This window comes from Pongo abelii, chromosome 17, assembly GCF_028885655.2.
Source record: "Pongo abelii isolate AG06213 chromosome 17, NHGRI_mPonAbe1-v2.0_pri, whole genome shotgun sequence".
Taxonomy (NCBI): Eukaryota; Metazoa; Chordata; class Mammalia; order Primates; family Hominidae; genus Pongo; species Pongo abelii.
The window spans coordinates 68,291,043-68,318,011 of NC_072002.2; the positions used below are offsets into that span (position 1 = coordinate 68,291,043).

General features: G+C 36.4%; 1 protein-coding gene and 1 long non-coding RNA gene across 6 annotated transcripts in view; one reads left to right on the forward strand and one right to left on the reverse strand.

The window, feature by feature from the left end:
- Window positions 1-26,969, forward strand: part of DCC (DCC netrin 1 receptor) — a 1,201,233-nt gene that overhangs the window by 1,154,689 nt on the left and 19,575 nt on the right. For 3 of the 5 annotated variants that reach the window (XM_024235927.3, XM_054537947.2, XM_063716902.1), the window contains exons 26-27: window positions 5,596-5,757; window positions 17,962-18,174. In XM_024235927.3, the coding sequence (XP_024091695.3) occupies window positions 5,596-5,757; window positions 17,962-18,174 (375 nt within the window). The remainder of the gene's footprint in view (window positions 1-5,595; window positions 5,758-17,961; window positions 18,175-26,969) is intronic. The other 2 variants (XM_054537946.2, XM_063716903.1) reach the window with 2 other exon arrangements.
- Window positions 6,566-26,969, reverse strand: part of LOC103892992 (uncharacterized) — an 88,838-nt gene continuing 68,434 nt past the window's right edge. The window contains exons 2-3 of the long non-coding RNA XR_008515946.2: window positions 24,010-24,102; window positions 6,566-6,805 (exon numbers count right to left, since the gene is read on the reverse strand). This is a non-coding gene — a long non-coding RNA (uncharacterized LOC103892992). The remainder of the gene's footprint in view (window positions 6,806-24,009; window positions 24,103-26,969) is intronic.

The following is a 26,969-nucleotide window of genomic DNA, read 5'->3' on the forward strand; positions in this document are numbered from 1 at the left end:
ACCAAGCCTGGTAAAATGTGCAAGGGAACCCCGCAGGCATGTGAACTCCATGAAGTGGGATCAGTGGGAGGCATCTTTTATGCTGGCTATGATGCTTATTCACTAGCAAGGAGTAGAACTAGGTAATGAATCCAGGCAGTTTTACTTCAGCACTTGGACTCTTTACCATTATATTAAGAATAACTGCAAAGCACATATTTATGAATCTTAGGGCTTTTCCAAAAGCGACCCTCCATGGAGTTTGTGGATACTTGTGAATGTCATTCTGTGGCACTTGCTTATCAAAGAACACCTGAAAATGTGAAGGAGATATGAATATTTATCAAGGACAATAGAGGCTAAATTTCCAAATGTCCCAGATAATATACAGGTCATTGTGGAAAAGAGAAGATAAAAAGAGGCAGAATGAAAAATCATTTCAGTTAAGCTCTTTCATTTCGACATACCATTATCTTTGTCTCCTTCGTCTCCTCAACAAATCTCTCAGTTCTGTCGAGTACCACGTTGAGAAATATCTAGGGAGGGTTTTCTTATTTCTTAAATCTTGTAGCTGAAAAAAATCTTTACTTTTGATTTCCTATAGGTAGTATTTAGTGCTAACATTTTAAAGAATATTATGGAAGTTTTCAAATACCAATGTGCCTTGTTCAGGGAGCTAAGTAATTTGGTGAGGGAATTTCTACTTGAAAAATTTTGTGCATCAATGTCAGAGATAAATTCAATTGTCAGAAAGCTGTGTCAGAACAGATTTCTTGTCATATTTTGCCGCAGAGCAGAGATTTATTGAAAATGCTTGATGATATCGCTCTCTGAGCTGTTTTACATAAACATAGCAGTGGAGTGAATGCTTTGAGTTGAAGCGTTTTGTGTGTTTGTGTGTATGTGTGTGTTTGTGTGTGTGTGTATTTCCGACTTTCAAAACTGACATCAAGGGGAAGAATACCAAAAGATATCTTAATACCTAATGTTTTATCCAACTTACTTTAAGAATGATTATTTTTTGTTATAAGTAAATGTAGACTTCTGTGCCTTTTCAGAAATGAATCATAGAATAAAATACTTCAAGATCGAAGCTTTGGGATACTGGCTATTCTATTTGATGTCACGAAATAATGAGCACTTTTGAGATGCAGAAACATACAACAGATTTATTATTTTTGAAAGAAGTTTATTATTTGTAAACCCTTTGTAATCAGGTCAGCAGCAAAAATACAAAACTATTAGAAAGTAAAATTTCTTTCTTCAGTAATGAAAGACTTGGAACTGCAGTGTAAGAGTCTCTAGAGTGCTCTCAGCACTCTAACTAAAAGATTATATGGCTTGCAAAATTGTTTTATGTTTCTCTCTCCAAATTTGTTTGGCTCCAAATCAGAAGATACTTTTGAAACTCTTTTTCTAAAAGCATTGTGAAACATTTGTTAATAATATTATTGCTTGTATTATAATATACTCATTTTGATAAGAAAATATAGTATGCACAGTTTGTGAAATGAGTATCTTCTATATTTAAAGGATACTAACATTGTCACATTTATGAGTAAAAATTATCAATACCGGGAATGTTTTGCAACCTAGCAATCCACTTTAATGACTGCAGTGATCCATTTGATCAGTAAGACAGGTGAAGTAATTCAGTTGACTGCCTCAGAGTCTGGGAATTTGAGTTGTTTAAAAATAGACTTTATGCTCTTGTATGGCTTGTATTTACAAATGTGTTCAACTACATTATTATTGTTATCATTATTATTATAGTTATATTAACTATATACCCCAGGAGACTAAATCATATATCAAGCCACTCTAAAAGTCTCCAGTGTGTTAAAATGACAGATTTCTAAATAATACTCCTAGAAAATCCTTCATATTAAACTCACTTGAAAAATATGAAGTATCTCTAGCACTGTACTAGAAAAGACACAAAGACAACAAAATTATAACTTATTTCTTTAAGGAATTTATAACATTTTGGCTGGTATCTGGTTTGAATCTCTGATTCTTTTTAAAAGTTTCCTTGTCATTTTTAAAATTTCCCTTTTTATGGAGTCTGTTTACGTGTTTATAGATCCATAATGTGCTTTTTATAAAATATCTTTATTGAGGCATTGTGCTTTGTACTACTTACTCTCAAATGTTCATTCATGTGTGTATCCTCTCATATATTTAAAATTTGACACTTAAAATATTTTGTTATACATTAAATACCTGTGAAAGATGGAATTTTTCTGATATAACACACTTTTAAACCAATCTAAAAGCACAAAAATACCATAGTAGTTTGATACCAACATCATCCCCTTAAAAGATATGTGAGGAAGTGCCTTGTTAACAGATAAAAGTTAACACCACTCATTTTTCTCCTTGAACTAGAATCTACAATTTATTTTCCCTACAGATTAACATACAAACATGATCTATTTTTATGTTTGTGGGTCTTCTGTTGATTATATATCTTACTTTTTTGCAGCATAAAATTTAAATAAACCAAAATTTTATTTTATGTTTGTATTTCCAGTGACTGTGAGTCTTTGTTAATTTTCTTTCCTGTGGATCTTGTTAACGTTACAATTAGTGTTTCTCCACAGTGGCATATAGAGTAAAATTGTATTGGAGTGTTATCACTTAATGACATGAACGGGGCTTTTTGTACGTTAATTGCATACATCCATGTATGAATGTTGCTTATTGCATTAATTCTATTCCAGTGTGCTTTTTATTGATCTAAACACTGTGAAAGCTTTGCATATGTTTGCATATATATATATATATATATATATAGTGTGTATGTATATATATATATATATATATATATAGTGTGTATGTATATATATATGAATGAGTACTATAACAATGAGATCTTTATAGCAATCACTGAACAATTGGAATGTCTCCCAAATTACATGCCAAAATCACATTGTGACTTCTCATTCTGTTATTTTTGATAATTTTTCAACTAACAACTAGCTGAGATTCTCCTTCAATTATACTCTAAATGAAAATGTTAGAAACCACCTCACTTGCAGAAGTATTTGTTACTCATTCAAGTTATTTACTTTCTTGTTTTCTAGGAGGTTCACAATAAAAAGCTGTACCAAAATTTATCAAGCAATTTTAAAATAAATAAACTTGAAAATTGCTTTCACCGAGAGGCACTTTTTGTAACAATATATAAAGACAAGATTAGGTTGCCCTTTCTTTTGGTGATTATTTCCTTTGCTGTGCAGAAGCTTTTTAGTCTGGTGCAGTTTCATTTATTTATTTTTGTTTTTGAAGCCAAGCTTTTGGTGTGAAACCTAAAAAGATCATAAACAAGACCAAAATCAAGGAGCTTTTTCCCTATGTTCTCTCCTAGGAATTACCTTCTGGGTCTTACATGTAGGTATTTTATCTATTTTGTGTCAATTTTTCTATATGGTGTGAGATAACGGTCCAATTTCATTATTTTCAATGTGAAAATCATTCCCCCAGCACCATTTATGGAAGAGACTATACCTTTTTAACATAATTTCTAATCAGGAAGTGCAGTGCATCTAACTTTGTTTTTCTTTCTCAGTATTGCTTTGGTTATTCAATATTTGTTGTGGTTTCATAGAAATTTTAAGATTTTTTTCTATCTCTGTGAAGAATGCCATTAGAATTTTGATGGGGATTGTGTTAAATCTGCATATTGCTTTGGGTAGTATGAACCTTTCAACAATCTCATTTATATGTGAAATATATATGTGAAATAATACATATATAAGCTCAAATACACAGAGATAGAGAATGAAACAGTGGTTCCCACAGGTGGGAGGGGGAGAGGAAATGGGAGATGTAGGCCAAAGAATACAAAATAGCAGACATGTGAGATGAACAAGTCTAGAGACCTAACCTACAGCATAAGAACTAAAGTTAATACAATTGTATTGTATTAGGGATTTTTGTTAAATAAGTAGATTTTAGCTACTTTGTTACTTTGTCACAAAAAGTAACTGTGAACTGATAGATATGTTAATCTACTTCACTATGGTAACCAACCTACTATCTACATGTATCTATATGTGTCTCAAAATATGTCATAAACCTCTAATATACACAATAACATGTATTTTTTAAAAAAATTCTATTAATGTCATCACTCTACACTCCAAAGCAAGAATTTGTGATAGAACAAAAACCCAATAAAACCCAACAATTTTTTACTGAAAAATAAAATAAAGACAAGATTAGGAAAATTGAAATATCACTTAGATCTTCACTAATGCAATTTTTGTTGAAATGATTTATCTTTAAATGATTTATATTTTTATTCAATTTATAGGAAATACTAATCATTTAATCTGATTAGCACAGTCACTCTTCATTTTCAAACCAGTCCATCAAAATGCTTTATCTGAAACAGTCTGACTTCATTTTTCAGTTCAAGTAAACATGTTCAAATGCATTTTCAGACATATTGTAAATATACTGAAAAATAAATTCTGGTATGTAATTTTAATAGCTAGTTTACTAGAAGCAGCCCTTTTAAAATTTTTATCTTTTATATATTTAATCTGAATTTTTAGTTAGAATTTAAAAGAAATCTATAGGTTGTTTCTCATTGATTTACAATATGCAGTGTAATTTGTGTCTACAATTATAATGTTATAAAATGAGGAATATGACAAAAGATTTTCATTTGGTAAATGTGCATGCATGTATGTGTATGTTGAACTCCAGTTATTGGCATTACCATCTAAATAAATATAAATAAATTATTAATTTCATAGACAGGAATATACTGCTAAACTGATCATTCAGGTAGCTGACTTAAATTTTGCTTTGGCATAATAAAAGATAGGGAATACTAAACACTTTATAAGATAAGATAAAGATTGACTACAATTGGAATATTTAATAATATATAATTGAATAGCTATTGAATAATGAAATTGAACAATACTATCTAAACCTAGAAGATATTGTGTATGTTTTTTATCTGTGAGTTTCAGCCACTGTAACTAAAAAAAGTTGATATTCCTGAAAAACATTCAGTTACACTTAATATGTCACTCACCTGCAATGATTTGGGTATTTGAAGTTATTTTCTATTTAAGGATAAATCCTAAGTATGACTATTCAGAAAACAGTTTGCTTCTCTCTCTCTCTCGCTCTCTCTCGACTGTCCCTCAAGAGCAATACATCCTTTTACAGAATTAATGGAAAATTCCCAACATTTTTTCAACCCACTCTACACAATATATTTGATTTGTGAACAACCTAACCTTTCTAATGCCACAGTTCATCCTTAAAAGAAAGACTAAGACCAAGACAAACAAACAACATGACCGACATAACATGTTAAAGTGGATTTATGGTAACTTGATTAACTGTTTCTTTGTTTGGAGCCCTGGAATGTTTTAAACTGCAGGGTAATATTTCGTAGTATGATGCTTGAGGGGTGAGCTGTCTTTTCTAAAGTAAAAAGTGGGATTGGTGGAGAGAGGTAAGTAAGGGAACCTACTTGATACTGTGAAGAGTATGTATAGATTTGAGGATCTGAAAATACCACCGTTTTCTTTTTGCTTGTTGAGTATATACATAAGATTCAAAAAACCCATTAACCTTTTTCTTTTGCAGCTGTTGTGAGCGCCATCCCGGTGCCGACCCTAGAAAGTGCCCAGTACCCAGGAATCCTCCCGTCTCCCACCTGTGGATATCCCCACCCGCAGTTCACTCTCCGGCCTGTGCCATTCCCAACACTGTCAGTGGACCGAGGTTTCGGAGCAGGAAGAACTCAGTGTAATGCATTTTCCTCTTTTTAATAAGAACAAATGAATAATAGCAAAGGTGTCTTGTAAAATATGTTGCATTCTGACCTTCTTATCCTTTAGAAAAGTTGATTTCCCTATGACTGTGGTACTAGAATGTTCCTTTCCAACACAGTGCTTTGGATCCTAGCTCATGTGCATTTGTACTGATTCCCTCGGCACCTTTCCACAGCACACTCCACTGACAATACAAGGGGAAGTGGTGGGGAAACAAATGTCAAGTGGTTCCATCAAACAATGATGTGATGGGTGTTTGAAATTAATATGTCCTATTAAATAGGAAATTAATAATCAAGTGATATCTTCCAACATATTTGGTATCTGTTGGTTATGTCTCACTGATTGCTGATGAACCAATACTTGGATGAATGCTTTAGATTTCTTTAATCAGGTAAGTGATACTTTTTCAGCTTTAAAAATTAATTATCAGAAAAAGAAGGATTTCCAGGGTATTATTTCATTTATTTGAAGGAAGGTAGGAATGAAAAGAGACTCTCAAGCTATTGTATACACCTGGTGATTTCTGCTGTGCCATTTGACTCTTTTTTTTTTTTTGAGCACAGTATTTTCAAATCGATTTTATGGCTTTCATCTCTTAGTTAAGAACAGGTGACTCAGCAGCTCATGTGAGATAGGATGTTTTGTAATAGATGTGATAGTAACAACAATAAAATATATTTTTGAGGTAAGGTATATTTTTCTAACCAAACAGGGACAGCTCTAAGAAATCATAAATCGTCTAGATACAGCAAGGTTAGAATTAAAAGGCATCAAAGATAGCCAAGAGAGAATTAGATTTATTTTCTCTTTTCTCACTGCACATAGTATCTACAGAATAGAATTGTGTGCAAAAACTCGAGGAAAAATAGTTACCCAAACTGCATCGAAGGGAATTAAATAAGAAAGATGTAGAAAGTCTAACAACCAAAATTTTCAAATCCCAAGACAACTGGAAATGGAATTCCAATCAAAGAACTGAGAGCCCACAAGTGCCTTCTTCACTTCTAAACTGAAGCTCTCTGCAACAAAAAAAAGACAAGTTTTAATGTTAGTTTAGTATTCTGCCTATTGGTTTGTTGTCTTCTACACTCTTTTGATTTCTTGTATATTCTCTGACTTTAAAGGGAAACATGAAAAGAATGTGTAGACTTTGAGAGGCTGAGGTGGGCAGATCACTTGAGGTCAGGATTTGGAGACAAGCCTGGCCAATATGGTGAAACCCTGTCTCTACTAAATTAGTTGGGTGTGGTGGCGCATGCCTATAGTCCCAGCTACTCGGGAGGCTGATGCATGATAATCTTTTAAGCCTGGGAGGTAGAGATTGCATTGAGCTGAGAGTGGGACACTGCAATCCAGCCTGGGTGATGGAGCTAGACTCTATTTCAAATTAAAAAAAAAGAATGTGTAGAATGACCTTTATCGGGTTTCTCCATCATGACTGGTACAAGCCAAAATTCAGGAATTTTAAAATTAGTAATTCACTATTTTTATTCGTGTTGTGTTACTCATTTCTTGTCCCTTTTTTTAAAGGCATAGTTTTCTTTTGAAAATTTATTCATTGAGGTCCAACATCAATTTACTCTTTCCTTTTTCCTCTTAAACTGGTGCAGCATGTGAAACTCTCTCTTGTTGAATCATGGGGAAAATGATTCCAAAAGTTAAAGCTCAACGAAAATGAATAAAGGGAATTGACTAGTATAAAATTTGTTTTTATCTGTGGTTAAAAGTCTCATGTGTGACTTGTGATTTTGAGAGTGAGTAGGTTGTGTGTATGTGGGATAGGAGGCATGTGAGAAATCTCTGTACCTTCTGCTCAATTTTCCTGTGAACCTCAAATGCCTCTAAAAATAAAATCTATTAGAAATTAATTGATTGGGCTGGGCGAGGTGGCTCATGCCTGTAATCCCAGCATTTTGGGAGGCTGAGGCAGGCAGATCACAAGGTCAAGAGATCGAGACCATCCTAGCCAACATGGTGAAACCCCATCTCTACTAAAAATACAAAAAAAATTGCTGGGCATGGTGGCATGCGCCTATAGTCCCAGCTACTCAGGAGGCAGAGGCAGAAAAAAAAAGAAAAAAGAAAAAGAAATTAATTGATTATTTATTCTCTAGAAGATGTTTTTATTTTTCAAAGTAAGGATTATTAGATAAAAGTAGTTATATGACAAAATGCTTAGTGATTTTTTTAACTTTATCTAAAATCAAAAGGCAATGGATGTTCTACTCCTGCCCAAGATTTTACAGATTTTTAAAATACATCTTCATTCATCAAGAATTTTTTGAGCAAAGCTATGCACAATGCAAAGCAACTAAGATCTAATATGTGTTCCAAGTGACTGTTTAAAATAAATAACACTCACCCTCCTTTCTAGGAAACTAAATATGCTCTAAATCACTGTCAGAAACAATTAACTTCCCGTTTCCCGCCATTCCGTATTAGTTTCTAAATGCCTTAGAGAACACTAAACATTCCTGTTCTCTCTCAAGCAGAAAACATTTCATGAGTCTGGGTGGATATATCTTATTAGTCGCCTTGGGAAACAGAGAAAGGCACACGTATTAAAAGAAAAAAGTTGACTTTGCCAAGGTGGAAACTCTTTTTCCTCCAAAGTTATCTGAAAGACCTTTGAGTTTTATATGAAATGAATCACTAAAGTCTTATTCCAAAGGTCTGCTGCCTTCTGAAGGCACAAATAAAGCTGAATTTCTCTCCAACCATAAAGAAAGAAAAGATATGGTACATACATTTGCATTACATGTATTCACTGACCTATCAGTAAATATTTATATTTATATAGTTGTGATGGACAAATATTTCTTCTTAATAAGTAACTGCAGTACTGCTCTTAGCCACAATAAGCAAATGAGTTATCCCTGGGGAACAGTTTAGCTGCATTGTATTTGAAAACTTCAACCAATAGGTAGTCTTGGGGGCCTCATTTCTACAAATCAGTACAAAATTGGTGCCCCCACTTTCTTGTCTTTGAAACAAGTAGGTGGTAGAGGAGCAGTTTAAGTGATTTCCACTCTTCCTTTTAGTTCTGACATTGTCTTGTCTTAGCTAGTGGGAAGGCTGGTCAGCTTTATTCATGCTATTTTTCTGCCTCTGTTCTCCCTCAAATGGGAAATCAACTAATAAATGAAAGTTGACCTAGATAAAATGAGGAGTGCAATGGAGTTCATCGATTATTCTCCAGGGTATTTTTAAAAAAATACAGGCTGTAAGAAACTGGGGTTATGTAAAAATATTGTGTCACGTCGTTCTTCTGAGATTAATAAGTGAATTGGGTTTCTAGAGGTGTTCATGTCTCAAAGTCTTGCTTAGAGTTATTGGCTTGCTGTATTTCTATCACATATTGTAGTTTTTAGATAGAAGAAAATTCCTCATTTCCATTTTTGTAATATTTTCCCAGTTATTCTGTAGCAATCATTTATATGTATTGACATTAATTATTATAAAGTACCTTGAGATTTGACTCTGCTGTGTAATTGTATGCTATTTGTACAATGAATTCTGACTATTTCATCATGTAAAAACAAGTTCCTTGCTAGAATGTATTTCATTCTCACTCAGTACTCTACTCTGAATTGCAGAGCAGGGGCATGTCATGGACAAAAGCAGGTTTCTTTGCTTTCAGAGATCTTGGCAGAGCTAAATGTCATGCCACTAAGCCAATTTGTTTCACGTAGGTGTCCTGAAGCCAGTGCCTGACCTGAACTGGACAAAAGTACTCATCTGAAATGAGAGTATTTTACTGGTGGACCAGTTGCTATTGTGTTTGTTAAAGGGTTTTTGCTGCCTTAAATGTCAACCAGTTCCAAAAAGCATTTATTTTGCTCCACTTAAAATATAAGAATTATGAATTATAGATGGAAATCCTATACCTGTTCACTATATTCATTTTGAACACAACAGAAATTATCCCTTAGGGATTGGTGATATATTCCATCCCGAGGAAGGGCCCTCTCACTCCTGTCTAGTACGTTAGGCACTTTCCTATTCTATCTATGTGGTACTAAGGATGGATTTTGCTAAAGAGGGAACCCATCTATGTAAAGCCATTTTTACTTCTGTCAAAGTCAAGAGCCACATCATGATGTCTGCAGCCAGGATCACGGGGGCCAGCTGAAAACTTGGGGATAGAAGACTGGGCATGCAGACAATTTTTGTTTTTAGAGATGCTGATGAGGAGCAATGGCATTAAAGAGTAGGATTAGGAAAAAAGAAAATTCAGTGGTGTAAAGTTTTCAAAATAAGAGACCGAATTTCAAAAGACTAACAAATGCATGTACATTCTATTAAACTTACTTACAATCACAATAATGTAGATTTCTTTATTATACTTTAATTTCTGGGGTACATGTGCAGAATGTACAGGTTTGTTACATAGATATACACGTGCCATGGTGGTTTGCTGCACCCACCAACCCGTCATCTACATTAGGTATTTCTCCTAATGCTATCCCTCCCCTACCCCCCAATCCCCGAGAGGCCCTGGTGTACATGTGTCCTCATTGTTCAACTCCCACTTATGAGTGAGAACATGTGGTGTTTGGCTTTCTGTTCTTGTGTTAGTTTGCTGAGAGTGATGGTTTCCTCCCTACAAAGGATATAAACTCATCCTTTTTTATGGCTGCATTGTATTCCATGGTGTATATGTGCCACATTTTCTTTATCCAGTCCATCACTGATGGGCATTTGGGTTGGTTCCAAGTCTTTGCTATTGTGAACAGTGCCGCAATAAATATACATGTGCATGTTTCTTTATAGTAGAATGATTTATAATCCTTTGGGTATGATTCTGGGCCAAATGGCATTTCTAGTTCTAGATTCTTGAGGAATTGCCACACTGTCTTCCACAATGGTTGAGCTAATTTACACTCCAACCAACAGTGTAAAAGCATTCCTATTTCTCCACATCCTCTCCAGCATCTGTTGTTTCCTGACTTTTTAATGATAGCTATTCCAACTGGCCTGAGATGGTATCTCATTGTGGTTTTGATTTGCATTTCTCTAATGACCAGTGATGATGAGCAATTTTTCATATGTTTGTTGGCTGCATAAATGTCCTCTTTTGAGAAGTGTCTGTTCATATCCTTTGCCCACTTTTTGATGGGATTTTTTTTTCTTGTAAATTTGTTTAAGTGCTTTGTAGATTCTGAATATTAGTCTTTTGTCAGATGGATAGATTGCAAAAATTTTTTCCCATTCTGTAGGTTGCCTGTTCACTCTGATGATAGCTTTTTTGCTGTGCAGAAGATCTTTAATTAGATCCCTTTTGTCAGTTTTGGCTTTTGTTGTCATTGCTTTTGGTGTTTTAGTCATAAAGTCTTTTCCCATGCTTATGTCCTGAATGGTATTGCCTAGGTTTTCTTCTAGGGTTTTTATGGTTTTAGGTCTTATGTTTAAGTCTTTAATCCATCTTGAGTTAATTTTTGTATAAGGTGTAAAGAAGGGATCCAGTTTCAGCCTTCTGCCTATGGCTAGCCAGTTTTCCCAACACCATTTATTAAATAGGGAATCCTTTCCCCATTGCCTGTTTTTGTCAGGTTTGTCAAAGATCAGATGGTTGTAGATGTATGGTATTATTTCTGAGGCCTCCGTTCTGTTCTGTTGGTCTATATATCTGTTTTGGTACCAGTATCATGCTGTTTTGGTTACTGTAGCCTTGTAATATATTTTGAAGTCAGGTAGCATGATGCCTCCAGCTTTGTTCTTTTTTGCTTAGGATTCTCTTGGCTATACGAGCTCTTTTTCCATTCCATATGAAATTTAAAGTACCTTTTTCCAATTCTGTGAAGAAAGTCAATGGTAGCCTGATGGGGATAGCGTTGAATCTATAAATTACTTTGGGCAATGTGGTCATTTTCATGGTATTGATTCTTCCTATCTATGAACATGCAATGTTTTTCCATTTGTTTGTGTCCTCTCTTAATTCCTTGAGCAGTGGCTTGTAGTTCTCATTGAAGATGTCCTTCACATTCCTTGTAAGTTGTATTCCTAGGAATTTTGTTCTTTGTAGCAGTTGTGAATGGGAGTTCACTCATGATTTGGCTCTCTGTTTGTCTGTTATTGGTGTATAGGAATGCTTGTGATTTTTGCACATTGATTTTGTATCCTGAGACTTTGCTGAAGTTGCTTATCAGCTTAAGGAGATTTGGGGCTGAGATGATGGGGTTTTCTAAATATACAATCATGTCTTCTGCAAACAGAGGCAATTTGACTTCCTCTTTTCCTCATTGAATACCCTTTATTTCTTCCTCCTGCCTGATTGCTCTGGCCAGAACTTCCAACACTATGTTGAATAGGAGTGGTGAGAGAGGGCATCCTTGTCTTGTGCCAGTTTTCAAAGAGAGTACTTCCAGTTTTTGCCCATTTAGTATGATACTGGCTGTGGGTTTGTTGTAAATAGCTCTTATTATTTTGAGATATGTTCCATGTATGTGTCCAGTAATTTATCCATTTCTCTAGATTTTCTAGTTTATTTGCATAGAGGTGTTTATAGTATTCTCGGATGGTAGTTTGATTTCTGTGGGATCGGTGGTGATATCCCCTTTATCATTGTTGATTGTGCCCGTTTGATTCTTCTCTCTTTTCTTCTTTAGTAGTCTGGCTAGCAGTCTATTTTGTTGATCTTTTCAAAAAACCAGCTCCTTAATTCGTTGATTTTTTGAAGGGTTTTTCCTGTCTCTATCTCCTTCAGTTCTGCTCTGATCTTAGTTATTTCTTGTCTTCTGCTAGCTTTTGAATTTGTTTGCTCTTGCTTCTCTAGTTCTTTCAATTGTGATGTTATGGTGTTGATTTCAGATCTTTTCTGCTTTCTGTTGTGGGCATTTAGTACTATAAATTTCCCTTTACACACTGCTTTAAATGTGTCCCAGAGATTCTGGTATGTTGTGTCTTTGTTCTCATTGGTTTCAAAGAACATCTTTATTTCTGCCTTCATTTTGTTATTTACCCAGTAGTCATTCAGGAGCAGGTTGTTCAGTTTCCATGTAGTTGTGTGGTTTTGAGTGAGTTTCTTAATCTTGAGTCCTAATTTGATTGCACTGTGGTCTGAGAGACTGTTTGTTTGTTATTATTTCCGTTCTTTTCCATTTGCTGAAGAGTGTTTTACCTCCAATTATGTGGTCAATTGTAGAATATGCGATATGGTGCTGCAAAGGATGTATATTCTGTTGATTTGGGCTGGAGAGTTGTGTAGGTGTCTATTAGGTCTGCTTGGTCCAGAGCTGAGTTCAACTACTGGATATCCTTGTTAATTTTCTATCTCATTGATCTAATACTGATAGTGGGGTGTTAAAGTCACCCACTATTATTGTGTGGGAGTCTAAATCTCTTTGTAGTACAGTCTATAGGAACTTGCTTTATGAATCTGGGTGCTCCTGCATTGGGTGCATAGGCATTTAGGATACTTAGCTCTTCTTGTTGCATTGACCCCTTTACCATTATGTAATGGCCTTCTTTGTCTCTTTTGATCTTTCTTTGTTGGCTTAAAGTCTGTTTTTGCTTTCCATTTGCTTGGTAAATCTTCCTCCATCCCTTCATTTTGAGCCTATGTGTGTGTCTGCACGTGAGATGGGTCTCCTGAATATAGCACATTGATGGGTCTTGACTCTTTATCCAATTTGCCAGTCTGTGTTTTTTAATTGGAGAATTTAGCCTGTTTGCACTTAAGGTTAATATTGTTATGTGTGAATTTAATCCTGTCATTATGATGCTAGCTGGTTATTTTGCCTGTTAATTGATGCAGTTTCTTCATCATGTCAATGGTCTTTACAATTTGGTACGTTTTTGCAGTGGCTAGTACCGGTTGTTCCTTTCCATGTTTAGTGCCTCCTTCAGGAGCTCTTGTAAGGCAGGCCTGGTGGTGACAAAATCTCTCAGCATTTGTTTGTCTGTAAAGAATTTTATTTCTCTTTTGTTTGTCTGTAAAGGATTTTATTTCTCTTTTACTTACAAAGCTTAGTTTGGCTGGATATGAAATTCTGGGTTGAAAATTCTTTAAGAAGCCAGGCGCAGTGACTCATGCCTGTAATCCCAGCACTTTGGGAGGCCAAGGCTGGTGGATCACCTGAGGTCAGGAGTTCAAGACCAGCCTGACCAAGATGGTGAAACCCCGTTTTTACTAAAAATACAAAAATTAGCTGAGCATGGTGGTGGGCACCTGTAATCCCAGCTACTCAGGAGGCTGAGGCAGAGAATTGCTTGAACCCGGGAGGCGGAGGTTGCAGTGAGCCAAGATCATGCCACTGCATTCCAGCCTGGGCAACAGAGCAAGACTCCATCTCAAAAAAAAAAAAAAAATTCTTCAAGAATGTTGAATATTGGCCCCCACTCTTTCTGGCTTGTAGAGTTTCTGCCGAGAGATCCACTGTTAGTCTGATGGGCTTCCCTTTGTGGGTAACCCGAGCTTTCTCTCTGGCTGCCCTTAACATTTTTTCCTTCATTTCAACCTTGGTGAATCTGACAAGAATCTGATGATTATGTGCCTTGGGATAGCTCTTCTCGAGGAGTATCTTTGTGGTGTTCTCTGTATTTCCTGAATTTGAATGTTGGCCTGTCTTGCTAGAATGGAGAAGCTCTCCTGGATAATATCCTGAAGAGTGTTTTCCAGCTTGGTTCCATTCTCCCCGTCACTTTCAGGTACACCAATCAAATGTAGATTTGGTCTTTTCATATAGTCCCATATGTTTTGGAGGCTTTGTTCATTTCTTTTCACTCTTTTTGCTCTAATCTTCTCTTCTCGCTTTATTTCATTAAGTTGATCTTCAATCTCTGATATCTTCAATCTCTGATATCCTTTCTTTCCAGGCTACCTCTCTAGATTCCTCATCTCTGGGCAGGGCATCTCTGAAAAGAGGCAGCAGCCCCAGTCAGGGACTTATAGGTAAAAACCCCATCTCCCTGGGACAGAGCACCTGGGGGAAGGGGCAGCTATGGGCACAGCTTCAGCAGACTTAAACATCCCTGCCTGACATTTCTGTAGAGAGCTCTGATAAGGGACATATTGCCTCCTCAAGTGGGTCTCCAGCCCATGTATCCCGACTGGGAGACACCTTCCAGTTGGAGCTGACAGACACCTCATACAGGAGAGCTCTCGCTGGCATGTGCCCCTTTGGGACAAAGCTTCCAGAGGAAGGTACAGGCAGTGATCTTTGCTGTCCTGCAGCCTCCACTGGTGATACCCAGGCAAACAGGGTCTGGAGTGGACATCCAGCAAAGTCCAGCAGACCTGCCACAGAGGGGCCTGTTTGTTAGAAGGAAAACTAACAAACAGAAAGGAATAGTATCAACATCAACAAAAAGGATGTCCACTAAGAGACCCCATCTGAAGGTCACCAACATCAAAGACCAAAGATAGATAAGTCCATGAAGATTGGGAGAAACCAGAGCAAAATGTCTGAAAATTCCAAAAACCAGAATGCCTCTTCTCCAAAGGATCACAACTCCTCACCAGCATGGGAACAAAACTGGAGAGAGAATGAGTTTGATAAATTGACAGAAGTAGGCTTCAGAAGGTGGGTAATAACAAACTCCTCCAAGCTAAAGGAGCATGTTCTAACCCAATGCAAAGAAGCTAAGAACCTTGAGAAAAGGTTAGATGAATTGCTCACTAGAATAACCAGTTTAGAGAAGAACATAAATGACCTGATGGAGCTGAAAAACAGCATGAGAACCTCGTGAAGCATACACAAGTATCAATAGCTGAATTGATCAAGTGGATGAAAGTATAATGTAGATTTTATTTCAAAAATGCAGAAAAAGTAGAAAAGGAAAAATTGAAAGAAGGAAGTAAAAAAGGAAATAAAACATCATAAACATATTATTGTCCCTTTAATGGCTAAACCAGTGTTTAAAATGTAATGTGGGCTAATTGCAATCCATCTTCAATAGAGAGAATTATTTAAGGCAGATTTTTGAGGAAAATTGTGAAATATCTTTCCCTGGATGAATATTTTTAATGTGACATTTATAGACCCTTTAATAAAAAGCTAGCCCATTGGAAATAAAAGGGGAACCTAGAGAAATAGCCACAGGAACCTCATTTGTGAGACACACAATTCACAGAGGAACACAGAAACCAGTCTAGTGGAAGCCAAAGCATTTTCACTTCCCCAGAATTTCTTCTGTGAAATTACATACCCTTTCTGATGAATAATTTTCTCCAATCCAACGATTATCTTGAGAATCCTTTCTGAAAGAGCCTGCCTTTCCCTCCTAAGAAATGCCTGCAATCTAACATTTCACAAGCATCCTCTGAGACCTGCGGCTGGAAGGAATTGCTAGCAAAGAGGCCCACATTAAGGTAAACTTTCTTATGGGAACAAAGAGTGAGGAGAGGACTTGATGTCATCTCTCTCAGGCCAGTGGCACAAAGACGCCCAAAGTTGGGTCTTGGCTAAAAATTGACCATCGGTCATATTCTCCTTTAGACTAAATGAGTCAAAAGTCAAACCTGAGTAATTTTCATTGTCTCTAGAACCACACTAACAAAAATCTCATTACGTAACAATGTTCGAATACAAGCACACAAGTGTTCCTCTCCCCTTTACAGTCTTAAAAGAAATTTAGTGCCTTGTATAACGCCTACCCAAAGCTTCCCATCTGAGAGCCAACATCACCAAGGATTTGCCTTAATGGTTTGCTTGCAGCCCTACACTTTATCCTTAATACTGTGCATTCATTTGCTCTTCTTCTTCTTTGGTAAGATTTCCTAGCCTGGAAATAAGGCACTTCTCTTCAAACTCCTTGGGATTCTCTCATTTGCTGCCTTGATTCATTTCCCTTGTTCAAAGAAATCTTTTATCAAGTCTCTGCCTGTATTTTGGCTCTGATTGATTGCTATATGGCTACATCCTGTGCTCAGCCAACCTTATATCTTTCTACCTTCGTCTCTGAATGGGATAAGCCTGGAGGCTGCTCAATGACCCAGAAGACCTCTAACCTCTTCTGAATATAGAAGAATGAGTATAGATAGCCTCTGAAGACACATTTCACTTCTGCATTACTTTAATTCTATGTCTTGATCTTTTGTATCTTAAATCTCTATTCCCTTCACCATTAACAGATTTTCTATTTCCTCTGCCCTTTGATGACCTCATTGAGCCTCTGGGAGACTTGTCTCAAAATTATCTGACTAATTATCTTGAAATATTTCCTGGTTAAAAATTCTCTTTCAAAAGCAAGATGTTATCTTCTATCACCACATTTTGTTTTGATTTACCTGACAAAACTTTGTTAAGAAATAAGTCATCAGAAAAAATATTTTATTAACACTTAAATCTACTATGCAGCTCGTTTTGCTTGCAGTTTAACCTGGACCTGTTAACTTTGAATATGAATGAATAGTTCAAGTTCAATCACTGTGTCATTAACAAGAGAAACTTCCTTGAAAATATTTTATTCTGTCTTAACTGTGTTCTCTGGGGGAAAAAAAAAGGTGTATTTTCATATACAAAGCTTTTCAAATGCCCATAGGCACTCACAGTAACTGTGCAGAACCTCTTCAACTACCATAATCTGCCTGAAAATTACAAGGTTTACTAGCAAAGAGGAAAAATTGCAATTCTGCTTTCAGGCAACTTGTTCTGGCAGAGTCATCTCTCATATAACTTTTCAGCTAGATGTGCCTCCATTTTGTTATGGAAGATAATGATAGTGGTTATTATTTGTATCATTTTATTAGCAATGCCTCTGAGCATCCTGTAACTCTGATTTGTTTGACAATTGACATGGCATGTTTAAATCACAGAAAAATTGGCATATTGGCTGGTAGAAAATAATGCAGCTGTTAACAGGGTTTGGTACATTGAATTTCACTGACATTGCTACTTATGAAAGGAGAAATAACTCTTTTTTCTCGCTTCATCACTTATGATTAGAGGGCCCAGACAGTTCAGGCAATATAGTCAGTGCTCAATATATTTTACTATTCTTCCTCAAAGATAAATTCCTGTCCTGATGGATCTATTTCTATTGTTTAAAGGGGAAGTGCTGTCATGTTCCGTAAGTATATGAAGGTAGAGGAATGAGAATGTTAATAACTTGGAGAAGAGCCTGACCACACCCTATCACATCTCTCTGAATGGATTCAGGGACTGTTCCTGTGACTTAAGGAAAACAGACTTTGTCCAGGAATAATGAATGACTTTTCTTGTCTCCACTGCAGCAGTGAGTGAAGGACCAACTACCCAACAACCACCTATGCTGCCCCCATCTCAGCCTGAGCATTCTAGCAGTGATGAGGCACCAAGCAGAACCATCCCCACGGCTTGTGTTCGACCAACTCATCCACTCCGCAGCTTTGCTAATCCTTTGCTACCTCCACCAATGAGTGCAATAGAACCGAAAGTCCCTTACACACCACTTTTGTCTCAGCCAGGTAAAGTACTCAGTTGTTCATCTTTAAAATTCCTATTATTATTGGTGCCTCTATTTAAGTGCATGAGGGTGCTTGAGAAGGCCTAGATGTCATATATCTTTTCAATGTTGATTACATGCCCAGTGTGCTCATTTTTGTTACTGATGCTTGTAGTGTAACCATTAATGACCCACCTCCCAAGTAACTGATTGGTTGTAGGTGCTTTTCATCCCTTTGGAAAGTTGTCCATGAATCCTGGAAGAATCCTGGAAGCCAGTCCACCATTTTTAATATGTGCTATAGGTGTGCTTGCTAGAGAATGCTGGAAACATTCCTGATTCCCTAACTTCATTCTGCCACATGAGTTCTAAGGGTTAAAGCTAGACTCCAAGACTAGATGTAAAGGTATAAAAATCTGCAAAACTACTTTTTAGAGAAATGGATTGGATCTCATAATTCTAATTTGTGCCTTTCAATAGTCATTTCTCAGGAGTTCTTACTTATTTCAGAGTACTAGGCCACAAAGGAATGTCAGAACCAGTGTTGAGTACAACTCAACTAATTTTAAAAATGAAGAAACTAAAATTTAGATTGATAGAAAGTAACATATCTATGGTCCTTTCTAAGAAAATAAGATGGCAGGGATAGGAAACGAGTCCCAGATTCCCAATGCAGTATTGATTTTATTATTTCACCTAGTATCCAAATTGAGCTCCATTTTGTTTCTGTTAGGGATTGAGGAGGGGGAGAGGGAGTGTATCAGAGAGAGACAGAGACAAAAAGAGATGGAGGAAGGAGGAGGAGAGGAGGAAAAGAAGAAACAGGTAGAATGAATAAGTCAATAGATAAGTAGAGATAAATAAATAGTACTTAAAATTATTTGGAATATTAGAATAATTCTCAAAATCCTCAGTATATCAGGCATAAGATAGTAAATTTTAGTAGTTCTAAGTAATCTGAGATGGCCTCCTTGATAAGCACAGGCAGCTGAACTGGGCTAATCTACATTATGCTCATACATTTGACTACTTTTCTGTTACTCAGACCTACAATAATTTATTTTGTTGCATTAGTACACAAGCCACATAATGACTGTAAAAGCTAGAAAAATGATTGTCTATGAAGTATAAATATTAATTATTTTACATTAAGAATGTATCTAATTGCTGGGATGACATTAGTTGATTTGTACACATCACCTCTGATGTTCTCAACATTTACATGATGTGCAATATGGATACTCAGCTACACAGCCCCTGGGAGGTGGAGTGGAACATGAAGGCATGTAGGATTCCATTGGTTGGGACACACGTTCCACTGTGGAGTCTTCCTTGACACACACAGGTCATGATTTCATTCTACAAGAGATAGCCCTTCTCACCCCAGCAAAGCCCACATAAGGACTTAAAAAGGTCTGTATTGCCCAAGCCCCTCTCTCCACCCTCCCATGCATACACACTCCACACATACATTATGGGGAGGATCTGCTACTTTATATGGCCCCAAAACTATGAAGTCTTTGATAATTGAGGCAGAGACAACTTGAAGCAAGAGCATTCATTTAATGAAATTCTGGTGCCAAGAGTATGCTTCCTTGTGATTTCTGGCTGCATCTGTTTCCCCACTGCAAGCACAACCCAAGGAAACAGACCTTGAAGGAAACTAGTATTCAAGATAGTTGACAGGTTAATTGCAACTGCTAACAATAACTAGCCTTTAATGAATCTTTAATGCACATGCCTATAGGACAGGCATGATTCTGAAGGCTTATTACATCTCATTTGATCCTCTAAACAACTTTGTGAGGTAGCTACTAGTCTTGACCCCATTTTAGGCACAAGGAAACTGAGGCACAGAGAATTTAAGTAGCTTGTTTAAGTCTACATAGCAAGTAAGTAATGCATCTTTTCCTTGCTCTCCTGGGTTCTCAAATTTTAGAAACTCATTTGTGCCTCTTAGTTTATGTCTAACTTGTTTAATAAGAAAAAGACTAATAAAACGACTAAATCATTAAATTAATTAAATCATTAGAAGAAAAAAATCAAGAAACATCTTAAAATAATTCTGAATTGAAGAATATATTTTCTCATCAGATTTCTTCACTCACATTTTAATGAGGAAAGGTAAGAACCTAACTATTCTATAGTAAAGAGGACCAATTTGATAGCAACAAAAAGTAAAGTGCAGTTGCAGCAGTTTATGCTGTTAATAGTCTCTCTGCTTGCAAGTAAAAACTTTAAGAATAAAACAGCTGAAAATGACATTCTGGAGGCTACTTTAAATGAAAAATTTTACTGCACCAGTGATATTTAGTTTGGGACACAAGATTTGGAAGTCAACCTATGCTCTGAAGTGCTACAATAACAAAAGGATACTTTTTTTTAAAAAAGAAGATTTGATGATAGATGGATGATAGATGGAGCAGAGAACTGGCATTTTTTTTACTAGTTGTTTTCTTCTAATTACATTAATGCTAAAGCTGCCTAAAACAAAATCTGATACAATGCGGTATAAATTAGTGGATTATGTCCTTCATAGAAGGGAAGTAGAATCAGTTGTGCTGTATTTCATCAAATAATAAGCATGTCTGAAGAGCCAAAGAACCATTCTCTGATCTAACGGCAACCAGGCAAAATCTCGTTTTCTTTTATTTTCATGGTACACTTAAGATCCTTCTTTTGTTTTTATTTGAACTATTTCTCTCAAGCCATCTCTTCTTTCCTATTTTCAGATATCTCTGGCTAGAGTTTTTGTTTGATTTTATGTTTTTTATAGCTCCTCTTTAAATGCCACTCTCCCCCACTCAACTGGAGGCATGCCCCGCCATCCCTTTGGAATTAGTAAATTCCTTTTCCTTTCGTGTTTCTCTCTTATTGTCTTCCTATGATTCCTGTTCATTTCATAATGTCTTACCTCATGATTTTCAAATAAGTTCTTCCTGCATTGCTCCTGACACATGGTAAATAGCATGCTTTTTAAAAGGGCTGATGTTTACTTATTCTAATAGAAAAAGAAAATTAGCAGACTGACAAATGTATTAGCTGTGACATTAACTACATGCTTCTTAGACTTAAAGATGAAATACTTAGAGCTTTCAACAAGTTTTAATTCTAAGAAAATCATTACTTTAGTCTTAAAGATGAAATACTTAGAGCTTTCAACAAGTTTTAATTCTAAGAAAATCATTACTTTAGTCAAACTGATTGATGAAGTAAAGTCATTCTCTTGTCAGCTTTTAAAAAAAAATACCTCAAATAATTTTACTGTGGATTTCACAAGAAAGGACTGCATAATTAGTGATGAATTTATCTTTACTTACTGCAAGTAATTACTTTAGAATATGGTAATGTGAGGCATTGCTCTAATTTTTAAAAATGAGAAACTTCTACTTTGAAAGCTTTGAGATTAGGATCAAGGAAGAAGCTTTTTCCCCACTCAAATTCCTGTGTGTGAATTTGATTTTTTTTAATTAATTTATTTTATTTTAGGTTCTGGGGTACATGTGCAGGATGTGCAGGTTTGTTACATAGTTAAACGTGTGCCGTGGTGGTTTGCTGCACCTATCAACCCATCACCTTGGTATTAAGCCCTGCATGCATTAGCTGTTTTTCCTGATGCTCTTCCTCCCTTCACCCTACCCACCGACAGGCCCCAGTGTGTGTTGTTCCCCTCCCTGTGGATTTTCATGGGCAACAACGTCAGTCTGTGCCTTAGTTTGCCTCCCGATAAGGCGCACAGAGCTGTGCTTGCAGCAGTTTTACATGAGTCTAGGGCAAAACATATTATGCAGTAATAGTCTCCATGGGGTTGCAGAGCATTTTGCAATATTTTTATAGTAAGCAGTAATTAGAAAGCCATTCTGTTGTCATAACGACTGAAATTCTGCTTACCTGAAAACAGATTCATTTCCTCAAACTTTTTTCTTCCACCTGCTGAGTTAAAAATGTAACTTACAAGACTCTAGGGTATTTATGGTGTTTCTTACAATGTCATCATCACCTTATAATAGAGTGCTTCCATTTTTTAATGCTTTATCTATAGACATGAATAACTGTGAGATCTTTACACATTTCATGGAGGCTGCAATCGCTACACTTTGCAAATCACAAATGTAGACATGTAAGTGATTTGGCTTAGTCCCCTTTCAGGTTAAATAGAGTGTTGGGCTTATTGCATTATAGATCTGACATAAATTTTACAAAGGGCCAAGATAGGGTGTGTGGGTTTTTTTCTTCTTTACTAGTTAAAATTCCTTTTAGCTGTGGAATGATCAGCTGCACTTTAAATGAACCTGGGTTAGGAGACCATTTGTCTTCTAGAGATGTAATTCTAAAGGGAAAGAAAATGTGATCTCTTAAATAGTGACTTTTATATCGTAATGCTCTTTTATAACATTAGCCCCCTGGACCTCTTGCAACTTTGTAAAACTCCATAAGCACTATATTTTCCTTCATTTACACATTGCATTTTACACGTATATATTTATAAAAGCGAAACTCCAGAGCATTCTGATCTTTTCTATCTTCAAGGGATCAATATGTCAGTAGACATGACAAGTCCAAAACTCACTTCATTGTACTGCGAAATTGAGTTTGATTTTCCCCGTGCAAATTGTGGCATGTGCTTTAATTTGTGTGAGGATTGAAGACGAGGAGTGGGTGGAGGTGGCTGACAGTGGACAGAAAAGGCATTTGATTTATATTTTATGGATGGTTGGGAAATCATGTATTCCTGCTGTAACCTGATCTTTTTGGCAGGCCTTATTTCAGTAAATCTGCTATCACACAAAACTGCCAATAAATTACTATAATGCATTAATACAATTGCTTTCGCTGGGCCACTCGTAGGCCGCCATTGCAGGTATTCATCAAGAACACCACACGAGTGTTCCATTCTGCTAAAATCAGCCACAGGCAGAGGTCATGGGAGATCAGACATCCTTTAGAAGGTGACACAAGAGGGTCATTTTAAAGGCCAGTCAGATAGAATAAATCATTGGCACAGCTAAATAGGAGAGATGTGTTGATTTCGTGTTATTGAAGCTGAAGCCAATACTTCCAATCAATGCTAGAGTGGAAAATTATACTACATCTTATTACATAAGTTTCATCTCATGTGAAAGCTATCTGTGTGGCTTTTTGGTAGACATCTCCTTGAAATTTTCCTGTTCTCACTCCTAACAGATTTTTTTTTAATAGGTAAAATTTGATTCGATTTGGTCTGGTCATCCTAAATTATCCATTGGTAAAATGTAATTAAGGCAAATTTGCTTTAAGTATCAATAATATTTGTGACTCTGGAACCTACCTGCTTGGTGGTTTAATAAATTAGTATTTCCTCTACTATGAGGTTTTAGTAAATAAATATTAATAGGAAAAGAGCTCTGTTAATTGCCCAGAGGAGAGAGAAATAATTTCTAGAAGAGTCATTATGAGTAAGCCAAGTAATTGATGCCCTATTTATAAGTGAGAAAGCAGAGGCCTAAAAATGTTAGGCAGCTTGCCCAAGGTCAACAATTGAGGTGATAGCCAAATGTAAATAATTTGGAGAAATGTTTTTTTGTTTATTTGTTTATATTTAACTTTGAAGATAGATACAGGATTTTACCTAGCTTTTTTTGTGATGTTAACAGTTATTCTTAGAGTGACTTTTTCCCCCCCAAAAGGGGTCTTCTAGGATCCTAATAATTAAATATGCTTTAGGAGGAACTACATCAGGTAGGTTAAGTCATTTAGCTGAGTGTTTGAGTAAACATTTTATTCCTTTATGTTGGCATTACATGGAGAGGAGATGTTATAGCAAAAGTAGCAACTAGCTGGAGCACTCTGGAATAGCTGCCATCTGCCTTCAACTCACCTATCCAGTCTGTTGAATATCCCTCTACGGTAAGGCAGGAAGCCGGGGCTGACATCTGACATCTGTTGCTTTCACCACCACTGATGGCCAAGGCTGTAGAAACAAATTTAAAAAAAAAAGATGAGCATAAAGCAGTATATAAAAGAGTTTAAGGCATATGGGACTATTACTCACAATGGGAGTTGGAGAGTGTGACCATAGGTCAATGAGAGCAAAAACTGTACAGCTAGTATTTTTCAGAATTGCAAAAAGCTCTTTTGGGGAGGGAGTGAATGACTACAGTAGAAAAGTTTGAGTCCATTTTATGAAAGGTTTGCCCAATTACGAGAAAATATTGCATCAAGAATTGTTAGATCATTTATGAAATTGAAGTTAACTATCAACCTAATACAATGAAACTCTGAGGTTAAAGTATTCAGTGGCCATCCAGATAATCATAAGAGAAAATAAAAAATAATCTATTTTCAGAACTTTGTAACCTAATAGAAGACATAATCCAAAACATGTAAGTTACAAAGAACGTACTTGGATTATACTGCAGAGTGGGTGGCCGCATGAGTGACAGAAAGAATGGTGAAGGAAAGGTGGGCAGTAGGTTGTTTTCAAGGCAGTAAATATTCCTTTTACATTTTTATAAACTTGATAGGTCACATGGTTAACTACTGCTGTATAGATTTTGTTGTTGTTTTGAAATATTTTGAAAATAAAGCATCTTTTTAAAAATCAGCTTACATAAAAGTAATAAGGCTTATGCTTTATACTTTGTCACCTTTTTATAGTTTACAGAGGACATTTCCAAATAAATGTATATCTACCTGAGAAGTAACTTTGATCAGCATTACCAATACAGAGGTCAATATTTAGAGAGGTTGAATACCTTTCAACTTTTCCAGGGTCATGTGTCATTATTCTTAGGACCTTCATTGCCACCCTTACATGTGGTAGACACTTGAATGTTGGTTGAATTGGTCAGAATATAATAAAATAATAAAGGTGAGAGCCAGAATTTGACTTCAGGTCTTCAATTTCAAGTCTAATAATGAGTTTAGACAAACCAGAGTGACTTGTAAGTTTGTAAGGATTAGATATCAGATACTAGAAAAAGATAGATAAAGGCAGATAAGATGAAATAACTTACAAATTCATGACCATTTTATAACATGTTTAATAATCTGAACTATAAATAGCATCTTATGCTAAAGCCAAATAAATTGCATAGAGTGGAAAAGACACTTGAAACCACAGCCCTCGGAAATTCAGTAGTTTATTTTTATGAAAATGAACAGACATGCAGTGGCCTCCATAAAGAAGAATAGCATTGTCTGCGTTCATAGAAAGGAGGAGGCCAGGTGTGGTGGCTCACACCAGTAATCCTAGCACTTTGGGAGGCTGAGGCAGGCGGATTGCCTGAGCTCAGGAGTTCAAAACCAGCCTGGGCAACACAGTGAAACCCCATCTCTACTAAAATACAAAAAATTAGCTGGGCATGGTGTCGTGTGCCTGTAATCCCAGATACTCAGGAGGCTGAGACAGGAGAATCACTTGAACCTGGAAGGCGGAGGTTGCAGTGAGCCAAGATCATGCCACAGCACTCCAGTCTGGGTGACAGAGCAAGACTCCATCTCAAAAAAAAAAAAAAAAAAAAGGAGGAGTGGGAATCAGTGGAAGTCAGAGTCCTAAGGACTAGTCTCTCCATCATGCCAACTATAGAACTGATTTTGCTCCTCTGAATCTCACTTTTCTCATCTGTGAAATCAGATGGTCTTTCCTCTTTGAGGAAGGAAACATGAAATTCTACAACCTCAGTTACTACAGAAATAAGGGTAGATATTCTCCCTTTCTCCTTTTTGTTTTGTGAAAGACTATGAGTAAGAGAAAGGTTTTAGTTTGAATGAAGATTTTGAGACTCATGGTATACATTTTAAGTATTCTAAGTAGTTGACAGAGATCTTTAAAGTTCTTCAATGAGCATCAAGTTATAGTCGCTTTCTTTGGCAGCAAGGGGAAATGTTGAAATAAAGTGCTCACATAAACCTCTGTGCTAATGGACTATTGAAAATGTGTTATGAAAAATCTAACATACTGAAAGCAAACAAAAAGTCTCCGTCATATTAAAATAAACAGTTTAACCATCAGCAACCCATTTCTAAAGACATGACCTGTAGTACCTAACAGACTGTGTGAAAAACAGTCTTCGATTTGAATGTTTATAACACTTATCTTACTAGCAGGGACTTATAAACGAATTCAGGTGTCATGTTAAACATCTTGTGTGTGTTCCATCATTGACTTTCATCTTAGGCTTGCAGGAGGATTGATGTTCTTATCTCCAGGATCTCTTTATTTACCGGAATATCAAGGCTCTTAGAAGAGAATGCCTTTATCTTCTGTGGTAAAAGGGATTCTAACAAGCTTTTTTGGTGGAAAACAATGATAAGTAAGCCCTATTCATGAAACCATATGCCTCTCATTTTGAAATGAATAATTGCACGTACAGACTTATAAGAATAATGGCACTTGTAGTGACTGCTATTTTTAACGTCTTTTTCAAAGTGCTCTTCTAAAACATTCTTCTTTGACATTTCTGATTCTTTTACCCAGCAAGTTGTATGTATTTTTCTACTTCTGAGGTCACCTGAGTAAGAATTTTCTAACAGATACCCCTTTTTTTTTTTTTTTTTTTTTTTTTTGAGATGGAGTCTCGCTCTGTCACCCAGGCTGGAGTGCAGTGGTGCGATCTCTGCTCACTGCAAGCTCTGCCTCCCGGGTTCATGCCATTCTCCTGCCTCAGCCTCCCGAGTAGCTGGGACTACAGGTGCCTGCCACCGTGCCCAGCTAATTTTTCTGTATTTTTAGTAGAGACGGGGTTTCACTGTGTTAACCAGTATGGTCTCGATCTCCTGACCTCGTGATCCGCCCACCTCAGCCTCCCAAAGTGCTGGGATTACAGGCATGAGCCA